This window comes from Podarcis raffonei, chromosome 3 (assembly GCF_027172205.1).
Source record: "Podarcis raffonei isolate rPodRaf1 chromosome 3, rPodRaf1.pri, whole genome shotgun sequence".
Lineage (NCBI taxonomy): Eukaryota > Metazoa > Chordata > Lepidosauria > Squamata > Lacertidae > Podarcis > Podarcis raffonei.
In genome coordinates, this window is record NC_070604.1 from 98,905,540 (window position 1) to 98,933,493 (window position 27,954).

At 42.6% G+C, this 27,954-nt stretch overlaps 2 protein-coding genes across 5 annotated transcripts; one reads left to right on the top strand and one right to left on the bottom strand.

Moving 5' to 3' along the window:
* Nucleotides 1-6,645: 6,645 nt before the first annotated feature.
* FLVCR1 (FLVCR heme transporter 1) lies at nt 6,646-20,169 on the bottom strand. Its single transcript, XM_053383205.1, has 11 exons — nt 20,090-20,169; nt 18,900-19,760; nt 17,552-17,696; nt 16,084-16,224; nt 15,248-15,315; nt 14,104-14,207; nt 12,163-12,273; nt 11,803-11,908; nt 10,966-11,077; nt 9,229-9,293; nt 6,646-8,125 (listed from the first exon to the last, which is right to left on the bottom strand). Exons 2-11 carry the CDS (start codon nt 19,593-19,595, stop codon nt 8,051-8,053), a joined length of 1,623 nt encoding a protein of 540 aa, XP_053239180.1. The 5' UTR covers nt 19,596-19,760; nt 20,090-20,169; the 3' UTR covers nt 6,646-8,050.
* A 422-nt stretch (nt 20,170-20,591) lies between these two features.
* Nucleotides 20,592-27,491, top strand: SPATA45 (spermatogenesis associated 45). Of its 4 annotated transcripts, none has more exons than XM_053383215.1 (3): nt 20,592-20,915; nt 23,634-23,917; nt 27,334-27,491. In XM_053383215.1, exons 1-3 carry the CDS (start codon nt 20,911-20,913, stop codon nt 27,351-27,353), a joined length of 309 nt encoding a protein of 102 aa, XP_053239190.1. In that variant the 5' UTR covers nt 20,592-20,910; the 3' UTR covers nt 27,354-27,491. The 4 variants fall into 4 exon arrangements, with proteins under 4 accessions (XP_053239190.1, XP_053239191.1, XP_053239193.1 ...); XM_053383216.1 differs by having other exon boundaries at nt 23,637-23,917; XM_053383218.1 differs by lacking the exon at nt 20,592-20,915 and adding an exon at nt 21,908-22,188 and having other exon boundaries at nt 23,637-23,917.
* The last annotated feature ends 463 nt before the right edge of the window (nt 27,492-27,954 follow it).

The window sequence follows — 27,954 nt, forward strand, 5'->3', positions numbered from 1 at the left end:
ACTGAGTTCAATGGGATTTACTCCTGGGTAAGTGTGCACAGGACTATGACCTACAGCAAACTTTTTTTTTTTACATTCACCTATAGGGCGCAGAGCCTAGGACTTGCCGATCAGAAGGTCGGCGGTTCAAATCCCCGTGACGGGGTGAGCTCCCATTGCTCGGTCCCTGCTCCTGCCAACCTAGCATTTCAAAAGCACGTCAAAGTGCAAGTAGATAAATAGGTACCACTCCAGTGGGAAGGTAAACAGCATTTCCGTGCGGTGCTCTGGTTCGCCAGAAGTGGCTTAGTCATGCTGGCCACATGACCTGGAAGCTGTACGCCGGCTCCCTCGGCCAATAAAACAAGATGAGCGCCGCAACCCCAGAGTCGGTCATGATTGGACCTAATAGTCAGGGGTCCCTTTACCTTTACCTATAGTTCACAAAGTGTCAAGTGTGTGAGAGGTTTGAAGTGGCTATGAGAAACTGTCAGGAATCAGGGTGCCCAACCAATGGTCCCCTTTTCCACTGAGGGGACAACCTCCAGAATCCAGAATGCAGCAGCTAGACTTGTGACTGGGAGCGGCCGTTGAGACCACATAACACCGGTCTTGAAAAACCTACATTGGCTCCCAGTATGTTTCCGAGCACCATTCAAAGTGTTGGTGCTGACCTTTAAAGCCCTAAACGGCCTCAGTCCAGTATACCTGAAGGAGCGTCTCCACCCCCGTTGTTCTGCCCAGACACTAAGGTCCAGCGCCGAGAGCCTTCTGGCGGTTCCCTCACTGCGAGAAGCCAAGTTACAGGGAACCAGGCAGAGGGCCTTCTCGGTAGTGGCACCCGCCCTGTGGAACGCTCTCCCACCAGATGTCAAAGAGAAGAACAACTACCAGACTTTTAGAAGACATCTGAAGGCGTCTTTAGGGAAGCTTTTAAAGTTTAACAGACTACTGTATTTTAATACTTTGTTGGAAGCCGCCCAGAGTGGCTGGGGAGGCTCAGCCAGATGGGTGGGGTATAAATTTATTAATTATTATTATTATTATTATTATTATTATTATTATTATTATTATTATTAACATTATTATATAACATTATTATATAACATTAATCAAAGGCCTTCCACTCAGTGCTTAACTGATATTAGCAAACTGCTGAGTTTGCTAATATCACAAGGCCTTATACACGCTATATGCCAATCCTTGATCCTTTTATAGGATACGTCCTCATTTCATTATATGTTTTGTGGTTTTACAAGGAGTTGCCAGCCTTGTTCAGCAGCTCAGACCATGTCATGCTGTCTGCACTTGGGCTGCCTTCCAGCTGGGAGAGTGTTTAGAAGCCAGCTAGTAATTTAATTCACTTACCGCTACGGCAGTCACATATCTTGGGTCTCCAGTCCGTTGCTTGCTATTGGAGGCATGGAACCAATGCTCAAAGCTAACAGCAGAGGTCTCCCTCAGCTGAAACTTTAGCAATAGACAGTGATCTCGATGCAAACTCAGCCTTCACTAAAAAGTAAAAAAAAAAAATAATGGCCAGCTTTTTACTAGAAAAGGGCGTTTTTAAAAAACTTTCAGGGATGGAGAAGGAAGGCAAGAAAAGATGAAGAAGAAACCCTACTGGATTGGGACCATTAGTATAAGTAATAATACACACACCCCAATATAGGCAAGTACAAAAATGGATCACAGTATTAATACAATCAAAAAGACAATGATTTTCCCACCTCACTCTTCATTTGCTAGCTTGAAACCACCTCCATTATGAAGGTTATGAATCCAGACTTTAAATGAAAGCCTTGCTAGGATCAGCAACCCTGAAATGACATTGTGATACTTTGGTCTTACAACTCTGTAGAAACAGATACAACACTTTTTTGAGGTGTGAGGAGGGAGTGGGAAAGCCTGTTGGTAGAATGAGCTATATTTACTTTCAGCCATACACGTTAGTGGGGACCATTTGGTTCTATGCAAGGAAGTAGAGGGTGCTGTAACACTACTGGGGAAAGGGTAAAAATCTTTCCACCCTAGAATCTGCCCGCAATGTTCGGTGTCAGAAATCAGTTACATCTTCAAGGAGGTCCATGTCCTTCAAAGTCTGACCTGCTTATTATTTAATCTTAGGAGCTATTTATAGCACAGGATTAGGAAATAAGATCATGTGAGAAGACGGTACATCATGTTGATGACTAGCATATAGGAAACAAACCAGGTCGTTGTGTACCTAGAACATAGCAGTAAGACCTTGCTGAATGATATGCTTAGCTGCAAAAAGAAATTGCACAAGAATGATGACTGTTTATACACAGGGAGAGCTATCAGATGAGGGGAGGAGGTAGATATGCCTAGCAGCCAACAATATTTTAAAAAATCAGTGGATGTTCTCTAATTGTTGCAGAATTGTGCCAAACAGTGCCTGGTAGTTATAACAGCAGCAGTAGCCGGATGGCTGCTCACAAATTCTCTGCACTTGCAACTGAGTAATTAGTGTAGCACCTATTCACTAGATCTTGTTTATAGTCTCTCATGCTGCCATGCCTGTGCCCACTCAAAACACTGAGAACTGTTAAGCAAGGGGAAAAAATCACTTCCACTCTGAAATATTAATGACATGTACAGTTGGCTACAATAGGCAAGGCTTTAAAAAAAATAATGTGACTACAGTGGTACCTCGGGTTACATACGCTTCAGGTTACAGACTCCACTAACCCAGAAATAGTACCTTGGGTTAATAATAATAATAATTTATATAAATAATTTTTATTTATAACCCGCCCTCCCCAGCCAAGGCCGGGCTCAGGGTGGCTAACAAGCAATAATAAAAACAAATTGAACGAATACAACTTAAAAAACAAGATTAAAATACAACATTAAAATATTGAAACATTAAAATATTAAAATGCAGCCTCATTAAGAACTTTGCTTCAGGATGAGAACAGAAATTGTGCTCCGGTGGCGTGGCGGCAGCGGGAGGCCCCATTAGCTAAAGTGGTGCTTCAGGTTAAGAACAGTTTCAGGTTAAGAATAGACCTCCGGAACGCATTAAGTACTTAACCCGAGGTACCACTGTATTAAAAAAAAAAAAACACTGTCAACTACACTGGTAAAGTTCATGGTTCACGTCTGGATGAATCCTTCCTAATAATGACTCAGAATCAAGTTATAGATCAGTTTAAGCCCGGCAGTGGTGTCCAAGCTTTTTTCAAAGAGGGCCAGATTTGATAAAGTGAAGGGCCATGGGGGCCAACCAAAGTTATTGACCTTTTCTTAGGATTGAAGTTGTTGAGCTTTTTTTAGGGTTGGACTTGCTGAGCTTTTTACGATTTTTTAGGATTTTATCCCAGGCAATAAATGGGATAAATAAATTGGGCCCCCGAAACAGACTTTGGACATGCCTGGAGGGAGTTAATTCTGCTTTCAGAATTCTAACCAACCTGAAGCAGTTGCCATGATCAGACAGCTAAATGGGTCAGTATCCCCAAAGGTCAGGAACACGGGGAGGGTGAACAGCGAGTGACAGCAGGAATAAAGGGAGCCCTGAAGCAAATTAAACCAAGATATAGAAGTGTCTTTGTACTAAGTGTATATCAAGTTTTCTACTCAAACAGCTGTTTAGCCTCAGGGCCAGCTGAAACCCTAGTTGCGAGGTCAACATGACACAGCATAGAATATCAAGATCATTCCCTGGCTTCCTTGATCTCCTGAAGTAGTAGCGAGGCATAAATGTTTTGTCTACATACCTACAGGACCTGATGTTTGTATCTAGCAATGTCAGTGCTTAACTTACAGATATGTTCCATCTGTTTATATTTACCAAGGGGTGGGGAGACAATGTTCATATTCCAAGTACAGAATAAAAAAATACTTGGTATTAATGACCACACTTTTATGAGGACACAGTCCAAAATGCAAGCATAGCTACTTCGTGGTGTTAAAAGAATACCGAGCCACAAACCACCATTTTCTATTTATTATTATTTATTGAATTGCTACCCCACACTTCCTCCCAAAGGACCCCGGGACAGCAAGCACATCAGCATTTCTCCATAGCCTTCACCAACCCAGATGCCTTGAACTACAATTCTCATCCACCTCAGCCAGCACGGCCATGCCAGCTAGAGCTGATGGAAGCTGTATTTTTCTATTTTGTTTATTCATTTGGAGGGCCCCAGATCAGTAAAGGCTGTCTGGACATATTGTCTTTTATCTGTTTGTTACATATTACCACATCAAAAATGTACACACAATGTAGTAGAGAGGCTTGCTCTGAAGCTGGGTTTGCTTGGGTGGAAAATAAGGTTATGGAGACGACGAGAACTGGCAGAGAGCACTAGGGTCAACATCAGGGTCTTTGAGGATACACAACATGAGGGACTTGAACCAACATCTGATACAATGATTGCCATAGTAGATTTCAAGATTATAAATACATTGTGTTAAAGCTGTTCAAATTTATACAGTAATTCCAGGAAATTCCAGAACATTCCTCCTTTGCCTGTCAGAGTCCAGCTCCACCTTCCATGCGTGTTGTAAAGGGTTCCCCCAACTCTCCAAAGCAGATTGCGGGGAGCACAGTGGCTATGGGGTGAAGGGTTAAAAATATATCCTGCCCCCCTTTCACCCACAGCAGTGCCCAATAAGCAGAGCTCCACTCCAGCCCCAATGTAGATGAAATTAGAAAAAAAATAACATGACAAAAATCCACCCACTTATACCTCAATGGATCACTCAGACACTGCACATTTGAGAAAGCTCAAACCTGAGAAAGTATGGATTCCACATAAGATAGTGAAAGCAAAATGAGTCCCTAAGAGGCCGTAATGGAGACCCTCAGTAAGAAGATTTTGGACCTACTATTTGTTGAAAGGGCTTCTCCTAGTACTTGAAAGCTGGCATGTTTTAGAAATACTGAGTTTAACTATCCAACAGATACATGTTGGCATCTGAGGTGAACCACAAAATGATCACCCCTCCCTGCCAGGGAAGAAGGGGTGAGTGAAGATCTATACCCAGGAACATGGAGGGAATAAAGATCAACATAGGGATCCGCTGCCCCTGTGGATTCTGCCGCCTGAGGCATTTGCCTCACCTTGCCTCATGGGTGGGCCGTCCCTGAACCAATAGCACAACCAAGAATCCTGTCAAGTAATCAAAGCAGAGGGGCCAGGTTTCCAAGAACCCTGAATCTCTAGCCATGTGAGCCATTGTTTTTCTCAAACAGAAGCAACCCAAGCTAGATAACAAAGTGGTTTTGAAATAGAGGGGAGCTTCAAAATTAGTTTGAGATACATTCTGGAGGTAAAAAGAAAAATCCCACTGGGCTAGTACAACCAGCTAAGCAGTTCTTTGGAACCCAGCAAGAGAACTTAAAACGCCAGTTTTTCTAAGCTCAGAGATTTGCCTATAGATTCCCTTGTGAATTGAAATGATGCAAAATTCCACACTGTTCGGTATACATACAAGTAACATGTCGCCAGCTCCCCATTGACCTACAATTATTTAGATAGCAAATAAGTTTGCCTATTTAAACTATGCAGCACACTTTCCCCTTTTTATTTAATCCAGAATATAATTTGCCAATGTATACCTGAAGTCCCAGGGAAGAACTTGCACAGTCCCAACAGGGAACCATTGTTGTAGCTGCCGTTAAGCCCTCATTACAAGGAACACTTGGATTTAAAAATCCCCACAGGCATTCTGCCAGGTCAAACTTATTTGGGAGCTTTTCAGAAGGCAACTCTGCAATTTGGCAAAAGACATAAAACATGGGATTCAGCAGGATTAAGGTTTTAACGTTAATTCTGGAAGGAAACAAACTTATTTTAAGCTCCAAATGTCATACTAAAGGTATGGTGATTTTTAAAGGTGGCTTTTGGTAGGGTGTCAAAAATTGGCCATTTTAAATTTATATAACAAGCTTAGCTGTAAAGCTATCTCTTTTATGAAAGATGTTCCAAGGGAAGAGATGGCAGAAAAAGAATGTTTCCTTCAAAAAAACAACCACCCTAGATTTAGGGTGGGATTCACTTAATGAACAGCAGAAGGGCAACACCTTCCCACCAGAAAAAGTTGTCTGGGTGGGGTTGGAAACAGTATGTGGGGGGAGGGGAGATCATTCCACCTGCCAAGCCAATATGCTTGGGCAAACGGAACATTTTAAATGGCGTAACAATTGAATTCCACCTATGGGGGGGGTTTTTTAATTGATGGATTTCTGCAGCATGTGGAATTACAGCTATAGATAATACCTGCATGTTGGTATGTGTCATGTGACAAAGGTATTTGAGAGCAGAAGCAGTAAAGGAGTCTAGAAATGTTGTGAAATGCTGAAAAGCTGCAGAATCATTTAGCATGCTGGATCACTGTGACTCATATTTAGAAGAAGAGAAGAATTTGGATTTGATATCCCGCTTTATCGCTACCCAAAGGAGTCTCAAAGCGGCTAACATTCTCCTTTCCCTTCCTCCCCCACAACAAACACTCTGTGAGGCGAGTGGGGCTGAGAGACTTCAAAGAAGTGTGACTAGCCTAAGGTCACCCAGCAGCTGCATGTGGAGGAGCGGAGACGCGAACCCGGTTCCCCAGATTACGAGACTATCGTTCTTTACCACTACACCACACTGCCTCTCCACTTTCCTCCTTCCTTTAAAGCAGAGAGAGATCTAAAAAGGTAACCATCATTTACTACCAGGCAAGTTGTATTCAAGTGACATGAAGGAAGAACATTTAACAGACAAAATATTTCTCCAATGGACACACAAAAATTTCCACCAAATCAGCAAGCGGCAGAGGCTGAATATGTACTTTCAAGTTTTTCCTTAACTTCACAAGAGGGCATAAAGCACAAATCTGAGGCCTGATTCATTTGCTACACGATTCAGCAGGAAAAGGCACAATATTATAAACCTGCACACGACTCTAACCAGGTGAAGCAGTAGATAAACATTCACTTTGTGCTCTTGCAATACTTTTATTTGCCCATTACTTTTCACTAACAAACATATAGACACACAAATGAAGAATGGCTGCAAGTACATGCCTTTGTACGGTCTGGCAATGCTTTTTTTCACCATTCAAACATTAAGAAAAACACAGCTGCATTTTCAAAATGCAAAGGAAAAAAATCTGGACAGATGAGGATCTGGTTTTGTAGCTCAGAAATCCAGACTCTCTCAAACAAGAAAAAAAAAAGAAAAATATTTCCAGAAAGTATGAGCTTATGAAGCTCCCACATCTGTATTTAAACACAAGAGGTTTCATAAACTATAATCCTTTCATGGCCAACAGAAATGGCGAACAGAAACTACAGTATAACACATTCAAAATCTGAATTAAGTATACTGCATTTTGTGCTGGAGGAAATGCCACCTCCTGTAGAAGTGGCGGATTAAAATTTCCAATATATTTACAATAAAAAAAGTTTTAAAATGCTCCTTTAATTCATGCTAATCTTAAGAGCACACCTTCATATAAAAGATGTGTGGATTAATTAGTTGTGCAGCTTTTAATTAGAACTTACTCGTACTTGCCACAGTACTCAAGTTCCTTTGCAGCAAAGATCAGGACCTGTGTCCCCCCAAAATGACATTGGACTCCAATTCCCAGTAGCCCTAGGCAGTATGACCACTGGCCAGGGACAATGGAAGTTGAAGTGCCACAGTTTCCCCATCCCTAGTTTACATTACAGTACTATGCATCCTAACTTGGAAGCAAGACCGGCTGCATTTGTTCAATGGTGCTTATCCCACAGTATGTTTATGATTGCAGTTTTTCTGTCTCTGCTGAAACTGTACAGCTTCCACAAAGGAATGGCAGACTGCTGGAGATCTTAAACTGCACAACTAATAAATAAATAAAAGTTAAGAATCCCACTATAAATAAGTCGCCATAAAATTAACAGGTGCCTTCAGCAGAGTGTATGTGTATCTTGAGTTCATATATAAGCAGTACTGCATGATCATGACTGCAAACACGTTACTTCGAGACAGTTCTTGTTCTCTATCTGTCAAGTTGCTTCTGCTTGGTCTAACTTGAAAATTATGAGTATCTGGCACTTCTTTCTTCCATCCTAAATGTTTAATTCAGACTGGCTTTTCGATGCGGTTTTACTCAGTTCATCTTCTGTAGGACCGTCAACTGACATCTGTGAGAAAAAATAAAATTGATGGCTGATTCAATCCATTCTTGACAGGGTTGCCTGGGCTCTGAGGCTACAATAATCGTAATTTTAGGAATCAATAGTGAAAAGTAGCTTGAACAGAATATGAGTAGGGGGGCTTACAAATTCTGAAGAATGGAGATATAAGGATAAAGCAAATAAACCTATTGCTTGGGCCACTGATTATTCCAACTCCTAAAACCAGCATTATTAATTCTAGTATCTGCTTAAGCTGGTGATAATGGGTATCAAAGTGAGCCCACAAAGACAGAAGTGCCTTATATTTTTGAGCTTTCTCACTGAATAAGTTTGAGAGTTCTCTAACTTTACATGCCTTGTAGATGATTTGGGATAGGCTATTGGATTGCTTGTTTTGTGTGCAACGCTCTATGATGCTTTGATTACTTTACAGGTGACCATTTCCCTTTGATTAAGATATTACTGAGACGAGTCCATGCAGCTTTCTCTTTTGTAGGTGGATCAAAGCATGGCCGTTAAGAAAGAAGTGCCACTACTCCTTGCTGCCTCTGAGTAACTTGTCACAATAAGCTACCAGTGTCAGAAACACCACGGACAGAATAATTGCCACACACAGGAAGAACAAGGATATAGTTTGAGTTCCTCACTTGCAGTTTTATATATCATTCAATGTGTCAACACGAATAGAAGTTATTAATATTGCAGTTGTTGTATAAGGGATTATTATTATGACCGGAATGTAATTGAAACGAATTAAGATTTTAGAACGCAGAAAATAAGAAAATAATCAAACCATCCAATCTGGCATGTGGGAGGGCCACTTTAACTAAATTATATAATTCGGTATTTGAATGATTGGTATTAATAGTTGCATTATAATTTGGTATTGTTATAATGAGGCTATTATTGGACTGTAATTGAAAACTAATAAAAATTTATCATGGGGGGGGGGGAATACAACCACAAAGCTCTATAATGGCAAGCTGAACTTGAAATCTGCTACTCAAAGCAACCAGAACTCTAAAGACATTGTGTTCAACAGTCTATTGCCGAGTGCCAGGTATTAGTGGTCGATTATGCCAGCAAATTAAAAGATTAAAACTACTTACAGATTTAATGTCAACACTTATCCCTGAATTCACATTGTGCCTTCGCAAATCTGATTTGATTAAAGCTAAAAGGAGGAAAGAAAAGAAGCATATGAATACCAGCACATTCACTGCCGTGCATATTTTTGCAGGATAAATTCTGTTGGTCTTTAAGGTGCTATGAGACTATTGCTTTTGCAGCAAAAGACTAACATCATGATTGCTCTGCAGACCACATGATACCTGCCTTATTCCTAGCTGTTGTTTCTCAGTCTACAACAGTGATTTTCAGACAGGGCAGCAGTTAACAGCCCTGGTTGCTGAAACACATTTATCAAATGTTGACGAGGGTCAAATCTGACAATGGTGCAGGACTCAGCACTCTGAAAACTTCAGCTTTCATTAAAAAATAAAATAAAATAAAATGTTTAATGTGCTGCAGGCAGGAAGAGGAGTAGCTAGAACATATTATAATTTATATAATAAGAATTTATTATTTCTACCCAACCCATCTGGCTGGGTTTCCCAGCCACTCTGGGCGGCTTCCAACAAAAGATAAAAAACACATTAAAACATCAGTCATTAAAAACTTCCCTAAACATATTGTTGTTATCTTTGATATTAAACACTAATATTGCATATTTCTAGTTTCCACCTGGCTAAATTGATCTACCAATTTATACACACCCAAATAATTATGAACCGCTAGCCTATAATGGGGAATGAATGGGACTCTAGATCAAGCATAGGCAACCTTCGGCCCTCCAGATGTTTTGGACTACAATTCCCATCATCCCTGACCACTGGTCCTGTTAGCTAGGGATCATGAGAGTTGTAGGCCAAAACATCTGGAGGGCCGAGTTTGCCTATGCCTGGTCTAGATCCAAACTGTAGAAACGCAAAGACCAAAAAGCCCATTTGTTGAATGAACAGAAGATGCATTCAACTTACACAGCAACCCTAAGCATATATACTTAAATGTACTGTGTTTAATAAGGTTTATTTCCAGTTGACCATGCTGGACATGTTTAAATCAGAATTAAGTTTCACCGCTTCCTGAGTGTGTTTAGGGCTGCAGCCTGTGTGAGTTTAGCATCACAGCACAGCTTTCATGCTCTTCAAGCGGTTTTGCTCATTCAACTATTTAATAACCTTGCTCACATTTTACTTCTTAGTGCAGGGTTCTACTGCTATCAGACAAAGGAAGATTTAGTTTTCTTAGAATCATAGAATCATAGAGTTGGAAGAGACCACAAGGGCCATCGAGTCCAACCACCTGCCAAGCAGGAAACATTCTTTGTTGTCACAATAGTTTGGATGGCAGCCAGTAATCCTAATAAGCTTTCTTTACTCACATCCCACTCTTAAATCTAACTAGCTCTTTTTTAAAAAAAAAGCAAGCTACCCACAGGCCACTTCCTCCTCACCTTATTTTTCCTCTTTTAAAGTAGATAAAGCCAGGCAACCAGCTGTTTTTTATCACTTTTATTGATATTCCCCTGCTTTTGAGAACTTAATTATTTCCATCCATCTTACTTTGTCATATGGCTGCTTTTATGATACGTTGTTGTTAATGTTGTTATTGTTGTGAGACACTTTGGGTATATGTTTAATAGAAAGTCAGGATAGAAATGTTTCAAATTAATAAAACAGAAATAAAATATGAACGAATCAGGTCTTTGGGATGGACTGCATACTATTCCAGTAAGAAGAAAATACATTTATACACTAATTTGAGAAAGAAAGCCAACTCGTTACCTGTTAAAATGATACCTATAAACATCCATACGAAGAGGAAGATGTTTCCTGCACGGGGATTGTAATCTGTTGTGAGCTTTCCTTGAATCAGCGTAAAGATAATCCCAAATATCTGTAAATAGACCATAAGAAGGAATTTCAGATTGCTTCTCGATAAAGAGTATCTTCACTACAATGCTATCACAGTTAAAACTTGCATGGTGTTTGTTCACAGTGGTTGTGTTGCAGCAGAGGGAGAGATAGGAAACAGGGCAAGGGCATCAGCTCTGCTGAGATACTAGCTAAATTTTTCTTCACTTTTGGATGGTTTTCACTTGAGCTGGTCACTGTAAGAATTTTGTATTCCTGTGAACTGGTGCCCTAGTTTGCCTTTCTTTCCTTTTCACATATTGCCTGTTGGGTTGTGTCTTTTAGAGTGCAAGCCTAAGGGCAAGGGCTGCCTGCCTTGCCTGTTATTGATTTTATGAAAGCTACAGTAGGAGCCTTATCAGCAGAAGAGCCTGCCAGAAATGAATTTCATAGAATCATAGAATTGTAAAGTTGGACGGGACCCCCAAGGGTCATCTAGTCCAACCCGCTCAAATGCAGGAATCCTGCCCACAGCCAACCCTTGCTGGGCTCAAATCACCAAGCTTCTGGTTAACAGTCAGATGCACTGGCCCACTGCACCACCTGGGGTAGAGAGTTTCACTTCTGCATTCTCTAGGTATGCCATTTAGAGACAATGTACGGTAAGTAGGTCTATCACGCCTGATAACAAAACAGAGTGCTACCAGAACTCAAAACAGAGCATTAATTATTGGAGCAGATTAGTTTTACAAAACATCCCGTTGTTACCTGCGCTGAAGCATTCAGAAGCCCTGAGGAGGTGCCTTCTGACTCAGGGTATGTAATTTCCACAGCAAATTCAAAGCCAAGCGGGAGGTAACCAGTCATGAAGAAGCTGCCATAGAAACCCAAAGTTCAAATGAGCAACAGTTGTTATGAAAAAAAACAGCTATTTTTCATCCACAGGAAATACATATTGGCGCCAGAAAGCTCGTAACTCTTTTAAATGAAAAGTTATTAGACCCAGTGAAATCAGTTGGTTTAAGTAACTTAAGTCCACTGCGTGGCTTAGATCAATAACACCCAAGAGATTTAATTTAGCCTGCATTATAATACACCAGTGTATTTTATTAATTTGTAGATGCATACCCTAGCACTCCGCCAGTCACAAACACAACGACGAGGTGTCCACAGTCCAAGGTGAATGTAAATACAACCATCCCAACAAATGAGAGGATGTACACAACCAATGTAGTCTGCCTGTAAACAGAGTAAGAAGAAAACACAACACTGTCAAGTTCAGACCGCATCAGTATTATTATTTTTGCTACAGTTTAAACCAAGCTACTTTGCAGTTCAAACACAGATGCACAGCACTACATTTCAGTGACAACCTGTCACTTCCCTGCTTTGTCTCAGGACAGGCTGTCACAGTCTTGTGCTACTTGGTCAAAAAAATTTAACGTACCTTCCCATCTCTCAGGATACAGACAATATAAAAACCACAATAAACACCAATAATATTAGCAATGCAGGAATGCAGTATAGTTAGACAGGGTCTAGGGACAACTGATTATCTATAGAAATGCATGCCATCTCAAACAGCTCTCTTAACCTGTCACTTGAACCTATTCTGAGATCATCTTCTGAGGTCCTCCTTCATGTGCCTCTTCCTCGAGAGGCCCTGAGGGTGGCAACAGGAGAACAGGCCTTCTATGCAGTGGCTCCCCATCTGTGGAATGCTCTCCCCAGGGAAGTTCACCTGGCACCTTCATTATACACTTTTAGGCACCAGGCAAAAATGTTCCTTCTTAATCAGCCTTTGGTTGACCTGATTGACATCCTATACCAGGCATAGGCAAACTTGGCCCTCCAAATGTTTCGGGACTACAGCTCCCATCATCCTGTGCAGGACCAGTGGTCAGGGATGATGGGAGTTGTAGTCCCAAAACATCTGGAGAGCCGAGTTTGCTTATGCCTGTCCTATATCCTTTTAAAATGTGGCTCTTTTTCAGGGGGTGTTATTGGGTTATTGTTCTTATTTTGATTTTATACACTGTGATCTTTTCTGTGAACCACCCTGAGATCTCCGGGTATAGGGCAGTAATGTTATATGCGTGTGTGTGTGTGTGTATCTCTCAAGGGAGTCTGGCAAGTCCCTCTTGGAAGGGGCTGACACACTTTAGATTATTAGGATGAAATTTATGATATTTAAACCATACAAAAAATAAGCTTAATAGAGAAAAAGTGTTAGCTACAAGCACATAAAAAACACATTGACCACAAACCCGCATGCAAATGTTGATCAGCTTGGGTTGCAGTAAGTAAAAAATATTTTTGTACCTTAAAAGTTAACTTGCATGCAGTTATTCAAAGCTTAAAATTGTCCTGCAGCACATAATCTACCATACTTCCTGACATTCCAAGCTCCCTTTATATGTTGAGTTACTGAATTCCGCTTATTTATTGCTTCAGTACACCTTTCCTCATCATTTAACATCATCGTTAGTTCCCAACAAATAATTCAGTAAACAAAATAGGGGGCCCATAGGAATCTGAAATATTTCACTTAATATTCTCTTTACCATTCTCTGGACCACACTTCAACCACAGGCTTTCTCACAAAGCTGCCGCCCACCAGTGAAACAACAGGGAGATATGAGGGAAGGCCTCAAAAAGTAATGGGGAAGCAGGTTATTTACTAATTTCCCCTTCTCTAATGGTGGGAAGTTCCAGATAGGTTTGGTAGCGTCCATTTACTTTGGTGAAGACAGCGGTCAGTGGTTCGAATCCCCGCATCGGGGTGAGCTCCTGTTGTTCGGTCCCTGCTCCTGCCAATCTAGCAGTTCGAAAGCACGTCAAAGTGCAAGTAGATAAATAGGTACCGCTCTGCCAGGAAGGTAAACGGCGTTTCTGTGCGCTGCTCTGGTTTGCCAGAAGCGGCTTTGTCATGCTGGCCACATGCTGGCTCCCTCGGCCAATAAAGCGAGATGAGCGCCGCAATCCCAGAGTCGGCCATGACTGGACCTAATGGTCAGGGGTCCCTTTACCTTTAAGCCTTATTCTATGGTTTCCCACTCGCACACTTACTTGTATGTTTTGGTGTAATCCAGCCACAAGCCACAAATAACTGAACCCACCATTCCAGCTACCACAAGAGTCAGGCCGATCCTTCCTGCATTCACTTCTTCTCCCTTGGAATAACATTGTTATGTAAGTATCCATAAGCGGCACCCACTTTACTACAGTTAATACGTGCACACAAACTTATTAGAAAAGCCAAAATTTAAGTAAACATCGCTGCTGTAGCTAAGTGTAAAAAATAATTGCTAGAGCAGGCTTCCTCAACCTCTGCCCTCCAGATGCTTTGAGACTACAATTCCCATCATCCCTGACCACTGGTCCTGCTAGCTAGGGATCATGGGAGTCGTAGGCCAAAAGCATCTGGAGGGCTGAGGTTGAGGAAGACTGCGCTAGAGCTTTTCACAGATGGGTTAATCCAGACTATAAAGACATTTCAATGTACTCAAATCAATGAAATAACTGTTGGTAACAGGAGACAGCCTGCCAACGTACTGCACAACCATAGTTTTCACTTTGTCATTTTAAAGTTTTTGATTGCTTCCAATTCTAACAGATCCCATGACAGCATTAAAATCAGGCTACTTGCTTATAAGCATAGTGATTTTAAAATGTGTTTAATGGTTTAATTTGAAAAAGCAGTGGAATGGTCCCCCTCCCCATATACTGTTGTTGTTTAGTCGTTTAGTCGTGTCCGACTCTTCATGACCCCATGGACCAGAGCACGCCAGGCACTCCTGTCTTCCACTGCCTCCCACAGAACAAAAAAATCACAAAAGGAACAAGCAGGTTCTACTCAAGTATTTAAAATTGCAGCGGATTTGGGAGATGCTCTCAGAGGCCAGAAGATGAACTACTTGTTACTCTTTCAGACTTCCCCAAGAAGCTCAATCCCCTCTTTTGTGGCTACGAATATCACAGAGATTCTACCCTTTCTTCATATGTGCTATTACACTATCCTTTAGTCTGCAGCCAGGAAACTGCATCAAGGCATGACACACACGTATAATCACCAATTTCTTAGGTCAGATCTGTTCCAGCCCTGAGCAAAACGACCCTCTCAACCCTAATTTGACAGTGATAACTGAAACAAGCATGACATGAAATTCTTTAAGAGAATAAATTAATCAACAGACATTCTAGAGAAACTTGCCTCATAGTGAGTTATTATCATTTGGTTTAGTAGAGTTGAGACTGAATAAAATGCCCCAGTCATAATTCCTGCAATGAGAAATAAGACTGTTTAAAGTACTCGTATGGTTACTGAAATGAAATCAAGCAAAATTAATTTTTATTTTTTAAAAGGAGAAAACTTGAATCATTGGTATCTGAAGGCTAAAAAAAAAACAGCTCTATCACTTCATATTGTTTTAGTTTATTACAAACATAGCATAGTTAATTAATCTGTATAAGGCCAAAATCTGATTAGACATGTAAGCTTTATTTGAGTACATGAAAAGTTAAAAAAACACCAGTTTAAAGTAAGAATGACACAGTTCTACTGAACTTTCAAAGAAGAATTTTATATTGAACAATACATCTTTGCTGCCACATGTAGGCTAAATATATTTGTATACATGTGGTGTGGACTTTACAAAAGTTTTTTAAAAGATGTGTGAATCTACTAAAACATTTTTGGAATAGTTAATGAAAATATCAGATACTACCTAAGTATTCAGCAATATTAATAGACTCTAAATGGAACTGATTGTACAGAAAAATTTTAAATGAAGAAAATCATTGTTGAACAAATGAATAAACTATATAAATACATTGTTATATTGTCATCTGCTTCTTCTCACCCATTTTTATCATTTAAAGTTGATAATGGTTAGATTTTATTGATTTATTTTAAAATGAAAAAGTACATAGTAGCATAAATATTTACCTCCTAATATATGAATCTGTAGTAAGGTACGTGGGGGGGGGGGGGCGTTACGCAACTATGTTATACAAGACACATGAAAAAAATATGCTCAAAATACTCACCATAACTGATCAACAAAAGAACAAAAGGAACATTTCTGAACAGGTTGATCATTGATTGCTTGTAGGAGTAATTATCAGGCGAGACATCCAGAAGAACAGCCCGAGACTGACTTGGGGGATATTTAGGTTTTTCCTTAAACACTAGGAAGAAGGTGACACAGACATAAAAGTTTTGCAAACCAGCTATTGTTATTCAAAATATTAATTAGCACCATGCAAATCATGAGATGAGGGTGAGGTCACAGGGTGTACCTTTCCCATCATTTATCTAATCCGGCCTTTCCCAACCTGGCCCCCTCCAGATGTTGTTGGACTACAACTCCCATCAGCCCCAGCCAGCATGAGCAATGGTTAAGCATGACAGGATTGGTAGTCCAGTATAGGGGGCACCAGGTTCAGGAAAACTGATCTACACACACACACACACACACACACACACACACTTATCTGAGAAAGAGACGATGCTTTAAATGTTTTCCCAACTAGCAGAAGTTCTTTGATTCAAGTTCAATCTGTTCTTTACGCTTCTTCTCATGATTTCCTTCGCTGTCAAGTAGTGCAACTGTTTATTTTCATTGCATCCAAAGTGTATACTTTTTTTCCTATTGAAGTTGCTAAGATGTTGCTCCAGGCTCTCAGCTAGTGTAACATTTTATCCGTTTCCCCCAGTTCTCATTTCTAACCACCGCATTGAACTTGTACTCTTTTAAGCAGAGCTTTGATTTACTTGCTTCTATTCCTCTTCAGTTCAAGCTCCTTCTGTCTGAATGTCCCCTTTATCTATGCCCTATTTCTGAGAGACACCCCCCCCCCCCAAAAAAAAGAAATACATCCAGGTTGCTGGCTTTCAAAGTAGAAGCTGGCAAGATTCTCACTGCAGATACTTTCAAATACCTGGTACGAAATTAATTGACCGGTAGGACTGTTTCACGGCAGCCCAGCATAAACTTTGGAATTTTCTCCATTCCTATTCCCGGAGTTAAGCGAAAAAGATAAGTCAAGCTACACTTTTTTATCTGCAGGTAACCCTAGAAAGGAAAATGGTGAAGCAGCTATAGCCATGAAGGCAAAACTTATAGGAATGTGTTTTAGAAGGGGCGGGGGAGTGGGGTGGTGGTTAATGGAATCAGGTAATAATTTCGTAACTAGGCAAAAAGCATTCCAAACAGTATTTTTTATGTACTGTGAAAATATTTACTCTCTTGCTATTTTCACTGTTTTCCAATTTAAACATTTTTTAATGGAGTGGAATGTTTTGTCAAGCATAGCCTATCATAGCTGTCAACGTTTCCCTTTTTTAAAGGGAAATTCCCTTATTCCAAATAGGATTCCTCATAAGAAAAGGGAAAAGTTGACAACTCTGCGCCTCATCTATGATATTTATATAGCCTTTGACTGACTTGGATTTGCTTTGTTTGAAAGCTTTCTTCAGCTTTTACAAAACTGCTTACAGATATGTTTTACTTACCCACTGCTGCTAGTATAAAAAGGAATGTGGATATGGCTGCCGTACCATAGAACATAATGCGGATGTTATGTCCCATGAGGTCCATGTCATCAGGTGTGTTTGGAACTAAAACTGGTGGCAATAAGAAGCCGATTGCTGTGCCCAGCTGTAAAGAAAAAGCAACCTAAATGAGGTTTGGTAATTGAAACATGCATATAACTGCAAGTAAAGCATGTTTGAAACCAAGGTGTTCCTTCATTAACCTGAAGGGGAACAGGTCCTGGTGGATTTATTTACACTTATAGTGTTTAAATAGTGCATCATTATTGAATTAAAATGCAAGGCATTTATCAGTAGTAACAGAGAAATTGTGCGATCCCAATTTTATTGGTATGTTTCATATAGTGCTATCCTATATTAGCATTTCTGTAAGGTGCTGCCTCTCTCTGAATATTGGTGGCAATCAAGGCATTGGCTGAAATTTCTTATCTTGAAATATACCAGCGTCTCTATTTTATTGATACTGCAATCACTGGAAGTGTACAGCTGAATTTCTTTACCATTCTCTGTCAGCAGAATTAATTGAAGCACATGGTTTAACTGCAAAAAAAGCATTAGATACTTTGTGCCTTTAGTTCAGAAATGCTACAGGCAAACATGGAAGCTTTGTAGTCAACACCCTTTTAAAATTGTAAAGCTGTTGTCTGCTTTTACAATGTTTTATCTTTGTATAATTCAGAACAGTTCTACATTAAGCTGCACAGGATACCATTATTGGGCTGGTAGTCAGACTAATGGAAATGAGACTGCTACTGCCTTTAGTTTCAAAGTCTTTCACAGCTCATGGAGAAATGTTTTAAGTTACAATTATATTGAAACATCATTCTCCATGGATGAAGCTGCTTTGACACACCACTACAGACAGGGCTTTGCTTGTCATCAACCTGCAACTAACTACAGTGGTACCTTGGGTTAAGTACTTAATTCGTCCCGGAGGTCTGTTCTTAACCTGAAACTGTTCTTAACCTGAAGCACCACTTTAGCTAATGGGGCATCCCGCTGCTGCAGCTCCACCAGAGCATGATTTCTGTTCTCATCCTGAAGCAAAGTTCTTAACCCAAGGTACTATTTCTGGGTTAGCGGAGTCTGTAACCTGAAGCGTATGTAACCCGAAGTACCACTGTACATGGCACAAACAAAACACACTGCTAGGCCTTCCCACCCCACCCTCATCACAAAAATTCTAGCCCTTTCCATTTAAGATTCCCTCCTCCCTTAGAAATGCATGATTTCTCCAGATATTCTCCCGATGAGCATCCCTCACTGACACAGCCCTGTCCCAAGCATCTTGCATTCTACATCCTCTTACCTGGTTGCCCAGAACAGCTACAGCACAAGCAGTGGACACTTCCTTGGGCCCGAACCAGACAGATGCAATGCGGGAGGGCAGCCCCAGAATAAAGACCTGGGCTATGGAGCACACAATCTGAGCCACCAACGTGACCGCATACAGGTTTGGTTGGACGCTGGTACACTTAATCCAGGCACCCAGGCAGTTGAGTCCAGATCCCAGCAAGGCAGTGATGCGAAGACCCCGAGTGTCCAGCAGCCAAGTGGCAGGAAAGATCAGGGGGATGTACGTCACCATATAGGTCATGGACAGCCAGTCTATTTGAGAGTTGGAGACGTTGTAGTAACGGGTGAAGACATTGGTCAGTATACTGTACTGGATCCACTGGAAGGCGTTCACCAGCGAGTACAAGCTGAAGATGACCAGCACTACCAGCCTGCGCTTGGACAGCCGAGGGATAAGCTTCACTTCCGATGTGGAAGCAGGGAGCATGGCTTCTGCCTCAGGGTGCTCCTCGGATGCAACAGCTCTTCCAACCTCCACATCGCTCACCGACACCAGAGGTGCTGAGCTGCTGCTCCTTTGTGTCTCCCTGCCGGGGAGGCACCCGTTCTGGTGCAGGGGAGGCATCAAGGCTACCTCCACAATCTCCCCACCCTCTCCCTCCTCTCCGCCTTCCCCTGCCTCTGACATGTCAGCACCATCCCCACCCATCCTCAAGCCTGGGTCCGTTTCCTTCAAGCCGGCTTCCCTGAACACACCCACAGGTCACACACAGGTGATCAACTGGAGGCCTCCCCTTGCCCACCCAGAAACCCCCTCCCCTCAGTCACACACCCCAAAACACACTCTCCTATCTTTTGCCCCACAGATACACACCTAAAACTCCTATCCTTTGCCCCAGACTTACACCCCCAAAACACACTTTCCTATCCTTTGACCCACACACACAAAACACAGCTACACCCCCAAAACTCCTATCCTTTGCCCCAGACCCCCCAAAACACACTCTCCTATTTTTTGACCCACAGACACAAAACACAGATACACCCCCAATACTCCTATCCTTTGCCCCAGACTCACACTCCCAAAACACACTCTCCTATCTTTTGCCCCACAGATTCACCCCAAAATAAATATACAGCCCCAAAACTCCTATCCTCTGCCCCAGACTCACACCCACAATCCTTTGATGCACAGATACGCACACAAAACACCCACACACTCCTATCCCAGACACAGGCAGGATTATTCCCCGTCCTCCAAGGGACTAGCCCCTTTTATTGCCTCTATTTGTCGTCGCCCCCCCCCCGCCTCACACGTCAAGGTCGCCTACCCGCCACCTGTCCTGCCTCAGCTTCGCTCCCCTTCCCAGCCTCCAGCACAAAAGAGGATTTGCACGAGCGCGCACCCGTCCCTGCCCAGCACACTCGCTCGCTCCTTCGCCCTGGTCCTTCCCCAGCCAGCCAGCCCTCTTCTGTCCCGGGGGGCCTCTCGCTGCACCCCGCCCCGCAGCACGGAAGGGCTAGGAGGGCTAAGCAACGGACGCGGCGCCCACCCTCGCTCCGCAACGCTTGCCGCCCCTCTAGCAACTCGCGGCCGGCTCCCGCATGCGCACACGGCGCTCGCCCCCCTCGGCAGATACGCCGAAGCCGCTTCCGCAGCCAATGGGACGGCCGGGCTCGGGGAAAGGGGGCGGGGCTTAGCCCATCTCTCCATCCGTCCGAGGCTTGTGCGCCTCTTCCATGTCACTGGGGGCCACGTGGAGCTCTCTACTGACCCCTCCCCGCGGGGGTTGCTGGGATCCTCGCCTTTCTCAGGCCCTCGTCCGGCGCAAGAGAGGTTTCTTCCCCCACGCACCCACCCTTGCCATTCTCCGCGCACCCTTTCGTGCCTTGCATGTAGTGACAGAAGAAGGATGCCACAGAGACACCCGGGCAGCTCCTAGAAATCAGAGGGTGCAGTAAGACGGATCCAAAAACAAAATTAAATTGTCCACAGAGAAGATGACTCTTGTTTTTGTATTGCAATGGGGTAGGTACGGTGTGAAATGTGCATTTGCACTGCACTGTTGTTGTTTTTTACAGGATGGGTGGATGGAGGAAAGAGACAGAAAGTGGTTCTGTAGGTAGTGTGTCATTTTAGGCGCAAGGAAACACAGGTTCAGAAGGGCCGGATGAAACGTGATGTGAGAGATCTGTGACTGCATTTTCTGGCTTTTTCTTCTCTTGGCTAGAAGCACCCTTGCTTAAGATCAGGGCTCAGGCATTTGAGGGTAGGGGGTGTCCCTAACTCTTCTCCATGAAATATCAGGGCAGTAATATAAAAAACCCGTCAAAAGGTGTACAAAACCATCGTTAAGAGGACTGGGTACTCAGTAAGATGTTAAACTGCAAAGGGCTTTGGGCATAAAATGTCTTCAAGAGGTGTTCAAAAGTGAGGATGCCTGCTGAATATCTGCTGGTAGTATGTTTTACAGCACAGGACCAGCGACACTAAACTGAGGCCAGTCATGCCTCTGTAACATGGTGGGGGGAATAACAGTCCGTCTCCAAATGATCTCTGCGATTGAGCTGATCAATAAGGGCTCAGGCAGTCCCTAAGGTCTCCTGGACCCAAAGGCTTCAGTGCACAAGATACACAACTTATGCCACTCATCCCTGATCTAAATCATTCCTCTAAAGCTACATGTTGCCCTAGAGGGGATACTATGCAGAGAGCTGGAAGGTAAAATAGCATATTATCCAGTTTGTCCTTGTTTTATTGTACAGTATACTGTATCACTACGTTCAGAGAAACTTCACAATTCTTATCTGCAAGATCTAGGCTTTGCAGCAACTACAAAGACCTCTTCCTTGCCAAAAAAAATTTAAGACAAAATTTTTTGGACAAGCAAACGGAAGCCTTATTGCTAATTTAGTCATGATTTGTTTATTTATAAATATTTATATACCACTGTATCATAAAAATATATCACAGCTGCTTACAAGAATATAAAAACATAAAACCAAACAATAACATAACGAAAGTTAAAAATAAGTTTAAAGCAAAAAGAAATTAAAAACAAACATGAATGGACCATTGTGGGGGATGAGCTCATAATTGCCTACATAGGCCTGGCTGCACAGAAAAGTTTTCAGCAAGCTTTTAAAAGCTGGCACAGAAGGTGACCGCTGATTCTTTGAATTGCCAGTTGCTAAGCATCTACGGAACTTCCTGAAGTTCTAAACAGTCCCTGTTTTTCCATCAGGAGATCTAAGTTGGGAGTCCCACTCAATAATCTCTTAGGAAATCAGAGCACTGCAGGGTATGTGTTGCTTAAAGGTTGAGCTGGTATAGGAAGCCTCCACCTCTAGTTCCAGCATATTGGGAAGAATATAGGAGTACTTTTTGGCAAGACATGTAATCCAAGAAACAACGACCTAATCAAGATTGGCATGCTGACCATGGTTTGCCCAGAACAGCCCTCCCCGGTTTTGATCTACACTTCCCATCATTCTTGGCCGCTGTCTTTGCTGGCAGGGCTGATGGGAAATGTTGTCCAAAACATCTGGAGGGCACCAGCTTGGGAAAGGCTGTTCTGGAGACCTAGGCTGCATCCAAATTATCATTTCTATCAGGAATCAGCTATAAATCAAATGGTGCTTTGAACAAGGAGCATTTCCAGCACCCCTTCATGAGTTGGATGGCCAAGTACCTTCTTTTAAAGAGTTCATTTCTAGCCTATTTCACAACTTAGATGCATCATCTGTAATCATTATTTATCCCTGTCATATTAGATCTGTGTTTCCCAAAGTGGGTGATGCCGCCCCCTGGGGGGTGTTAGAATGATCCAGGGGAGCAGTAGTAGCCTCAGGTGTAATTGGGGGGCATTGAATAAAAATAAGAGGGCAGTGGAAGCATAAAAAAAGTTTGCTGCGTAATAATGCTTACCACCAGGTCGGGCACTGTTGCGGGATGGCAACAACACCTCCCCTGGATCTGATGGTCGTGCTGCAGGTGAGGGGTTTTCCTGGGCTTGGATGAGCCCTTTTCAGCTTCCCAGGCCTGGGAAGTAGATCACAGCTTGCCTATTTGGCCAATGGCAGGCAGGCTGTGTCACCATCCCTGCCCCTGGGGCAGATCAGACTGAGTTGGGGGGCACTGAGTTTTTTTTCTCTCTGAAAAGATGGGGGTAGGCCAAATAAGTTTGGGAACCTCTGTATTAGATGATGGATTTAAGCCAAAGGTGGCCAACAGGGTGCCCTACAGACGTTGTGGACTACAACTCCCATTGGCTAGGCTGTCTGGCCCTAGGGAGTCTCCTCAGGTCATGCCCCTTCCACAAGCACACTCTCCTTGAATGTTTTTGCCTGGCTGATATGGGACCTTAAACTCAGATAATGCTTCTTGCTTTCTTGAACGGAAGACAGGGGTGTGTGGGAGTATCATCGCTCCAACCACTTTTTGCCTCTGGTCCCACCCACCTCTAGCATGCGGCCCTCAGAAGGTTGCACACAAGGGAAGGTGGCCCCTGGACACGTTTCTTATCCTTGTTTTAAAGCGTCCTTATTATTTGATCCCAGAAACAGTAGTACTGATCAGCATGGGGGCGGAGGAAAAGAGCCGATTGTACCATCTTCTGTTGCACAACTGTATCTTAGGTTTCATTCCTATAGCAACTGAGCAGGGCTAAGGTGTCCTGCTTTCACATGGGCTAAAAGCATTTGAAGTTACTGAGGCTTGCTTGTATTTTTGCTCTGCTTTTAAAAGCAGGACTTCCTCTCGGGATAAAGAGAAGTTCCAGTTGACCAACATGGCCAAAGATGAGAAAAAGCTCTTGATTGAATATAACAAGATGAGGGACCCTGGATGCTGGTTGGAAGGAAAGAGCGAAACGGCCTGGCTCAGGCCTCAGAGGAGACATTATCCCTTTTCTAACCGCAATTCGGCAGAGATTTTTAAAATAGTGAAGCATGAGTACATCAGTGACAGGGCCTCCTGGATAACAATAGGCCCTCCTGAAAATAAGGAAAAGAGGCATTTCCCGGAAAAAAGTAAGCTAATTTGTAATGTAGTGTGACACACAATATCGCCAATCTCCACAGCAGAGATTATAGGGAGTTCCAGGCACTCTTTACCCCAGGTTTGTGTCTCCTTTTGGACAATGAGGAACAGCAGAGACTGAGGTGTCTTTATGATATATGGTTTATTTAAACATCTATATAATCTGAGCCTATGATGGAGGGGCTTCCAGTGTTACAGTACAAGAGGGTTCCGTTTCTCCCTTGGATTCTGTCTTAGATTCAAACTATCAGCCCACATTGTGCTCTGACTCCCACCTTTCTCCAGCTTGGCGCCACTTGGAAACTGCAATTATCTTTCCTCCAGCTTACACCATGCCCACTGCAATCCTGAAACTCTGGTGTTGTCTTTGGCTAGCCATCCAGAACCTGGGGAGGAGATCCACCCACTTACTGGCTGGGACATAGTCTCAGCTCAATATACCTGAAGGAGCATCTCCACCCCATTGTTCAGCCCAGACACTGAGGTCCAGCTCCAGGGGCCTTCTGGCGGTTCCCTCACTGCGAGAAGAGAGGTTACAGGGAACCAGACAGAGGGCCTTCTTGGTAGTGGCGCCCGCCCTGTGGAATGCCCTGCCATCAGATGTCAAGGAAATAAGAAACTACCTGACTTTTAGAATACATCTGAAGGCGGCTCTGTTTAGGGAAGTTTTAATGTTTGATGTTTTATCGTGTTTTTAATACAGTGGTACCTCGCTTTACAAACCTAATTCGTTCCAGAAGTCGGTTATTAAACCAAAATGCTTCTTAAACCTAGGCGCGCTTTCCCTAATGAGGCCTCCCACCACCAGTGCCCTTTCACCGTTCGATTTCCAGTCTTAGACCGAGGTAAAGTTCACAAGGTAAAGGTAAAGGACCCCTGACAGTTAAGTCCAGTCGCGAACAACTCTGGGGTTGTGGCACACAACTCACTTTACTGGCCGCGGGAGCCGACTTTTGTCCACAGACAGTTTTTCCAGGTCATGTGGCCAGCATGACTAAGCCGCTTCTGGCAAAACCAGAACAGCACATGGAAATGCCGTTTACATTCCCGCCGGAGTGGTACCTATTTATCTACTTGCACTTTTACATGCCTTCGAACTACTAGGTTCGCAGGAACGGGGACTGAGCAACGGGAGCTCACCCCATCGCAGGGATTCAAACTGTCAACCTTCCAATCGGCAAGCCCTAGGCTCAGTGTAAACCAAATCATTCTTAAACCGAACTGTTCTTAAACCGAGGTACCACTGTATTCTGCTGGGAGCCGCCCAGAGTGGCTGGGGAAACTCTGGTGGGCATTGTATAAATATATTATTATTATTATTATTATTATTATTATTAGCCTTCTTAATGGCTTTCTTAATGAGTCATTACCCTTCCCTTTCCCCTCTTTCAATGGCCTATCTCGTCAGGAGATTGCTTCATCAGGAAGACAGCCTGGCTTATAATATTTTAACATTTGCTGGGTACAGGGATTAAAAGGTCTGTCATCTGCAAACACATAACGATATATTACATTGCAAGTAAGTGTTGAACTGTAGGAATCTGTAATTCCACCCCTCTCTACGCATCAACTTTGGAGGAGTAATAAGGGGCACTTTCGCACAACAGTTTATCATGGATTAGGTCCTGCGCATGGGTGCAATTTTTCATAGCATCTGTATGGTGATGTCCTTGTCAAAATACCAGCCCATATTTCCCTCCTGTTTTAAGGGATTTATTTGTTTTTTACTTATGTTTTCTGCGCTCACAGTAATTCCAGATTAAATGGGGAAATAATAAAGGACAGCATTTTTATGTGATTTATGTCATGTGCTTTGCAAAAATTTGTGTGCATGAGTTAGCCCCTTAGTTTGCAATGGGCCTACTGCTCACTCTCTGTCCATCCTGCCTCTTGTGCTCTTAACTCCCATCTCTTCTGTTCCATTCTCCTTTACCCAGCATGAAGCTGCTGAAAAGTATGGCATTATCTTTCTTTCTCCTGAGGTGCAATTCACCTGCATTACTTCCCTATGTTGTAGAGTTATGCTTGCCTCACTCCCCCAAAGTGGTGAAAACTTTCAGGGGTACACACAGTGCTTACCTGGGTTTGGTTTCCTTTGGAAGAAGGGAGTAAATAGAACGAATATACAAACAGTGACAAGGAGGGGTTGGGGGCTGATCAAGAAGCGTATTCCTCTGAGGACATATTTCCCAAGCCCATCTGCCCACCCCCACTCCATGTGGAGACTGGTTCTTATTGCTCAATAGTAAGGAAAAGACAATCAGCTAAGAGACATTGTTGTTTAGAATGGGTGGGCATATTTCATGGCTGAGCTTTGCTAATGCAAACAGGTACTGGGGATTGATCACTGACTCAGCCACCAACTAATTCCTTGTAAAACAAAACAGAAAAGTGATGTTGAGAGTGGGCTGAAGAAGCAGAACAGGTGTTACATCATCACCACTGAATTTATTTTAGATGCTGCTTGCAAAACAATGAGGAGAAAGGCAGCGCTTATTTATTTAGCTTTTTGCCTTATCTTGCCTGGCCCACAGTTCCGTGCATGATTAACTATTAAGACTGGGAGAAAGGACACTGAAGCAGAGTTAAAACAATTTGGTCTGAAGGTTTGGAGGTTAGAGATAGATGACTCTTGTCAGTTTTGCTTTCTAGTCTTTCAAAACTTACCTTTGGTTCTCCAAATTCTTCAGCAACTTCCATGAACAAATTATCCATGAAAATTCAGCAGCAATTTAGTGCAATTTTCTCCTAATAAGCACATTTCTGTTTGCAGTTTTTTACACATTTTTGCAAGCAACTTTCCCTAACTTTTTGTGTGATTTTTCACTTATATGCATTTTTATACACATTTTCACCTAATTCTTTTTTTAATTAGTTGGAGAACTAGATCACAACATTTGTAGAAGTGTGAATTTTGAATCATAGTGGCCAGAGACTGCTGGGATTGGGGAAAATGTTGGTTCAGATCATTTTCTGAAAAGCAGCTTACCCTGGTCTCCCAGGTCCTAGACCAGCACTTTAACCACTGCACCACAATGGCTCTTACCAGTACAGGTTACATCATGCTGGGAGCTTCCCACTTCAGACAGTAGCTCTCCAGCTGTTTGACGGGTTGGGGAAGGTGGAGCTGGCAGGCTGCTCTCCCTCACATGTTGCTTTATTCCAGTTCTTGAACATCTATAGAGAGCTTGTTGATTTAACTCAAAGATGGTGCCCTACAGATATTGTGGACTAAAACTCCTATAATCCCTGATCATTGGCTATGCTGTTTGAGGCTGATGGAGCTTGTAGTCCACAACATCTAGACAGCACCACATCGGCTACTCTTGCTTTAACCAAATGGTTCTAAGAAAGTCATCGTCTCCTACTGATTCTGTATTATGCTTCTTTATTTTGTATCTTGCAGGCCATGCTATCTTTGGATGATGTGCTCCTCAAAGGCTGTTTCTCCTGGAGTGCTGGGCATTTCTCAGGAGCAAATAAACAATTATAATACTGTCCGTGTTTGAATTAAATTGGTTACCAAAAAATTTAATAGTTTGAAAATAAGTTATGTAAAATATGCCAGTACATTTTTTGTTATTTAAAAAATTGTATCTATTTCCTTGGTCCACAGAGCTGCTGCCAAACACTGTTGACAACCTGAGCTTGATGGACCAAGGGTCTGACTCAGGCAACCTTCGGCCCTCCAGATGTTTTGGCCTACAACTCCCATGATCCCTAGCTAACAGGGATGATGGGAATTGTAGTCCAAAACATCTGGGGGCCTGAAGGTTGCCTATGTCTGGTCTGACTTGATATAAGGCAGCTTCCTCAGCAAAAAAAGTGTCATTCCTTAACTAAATTGGATAGGGCTGCCGAGGACCAGATGACATTACCTTAGAGCAGACATGGCCCATGAGCTGCTGCTAGACAGATCTGCATGAAAGGAAGCTGAACACATTTTATTCTGCCTTAACTGAGACAGCAGAGCAAAAAATATAAAAAAGGGAATGAAAATGCAGCTTGGTCCCCAAAGTCAGCAGAT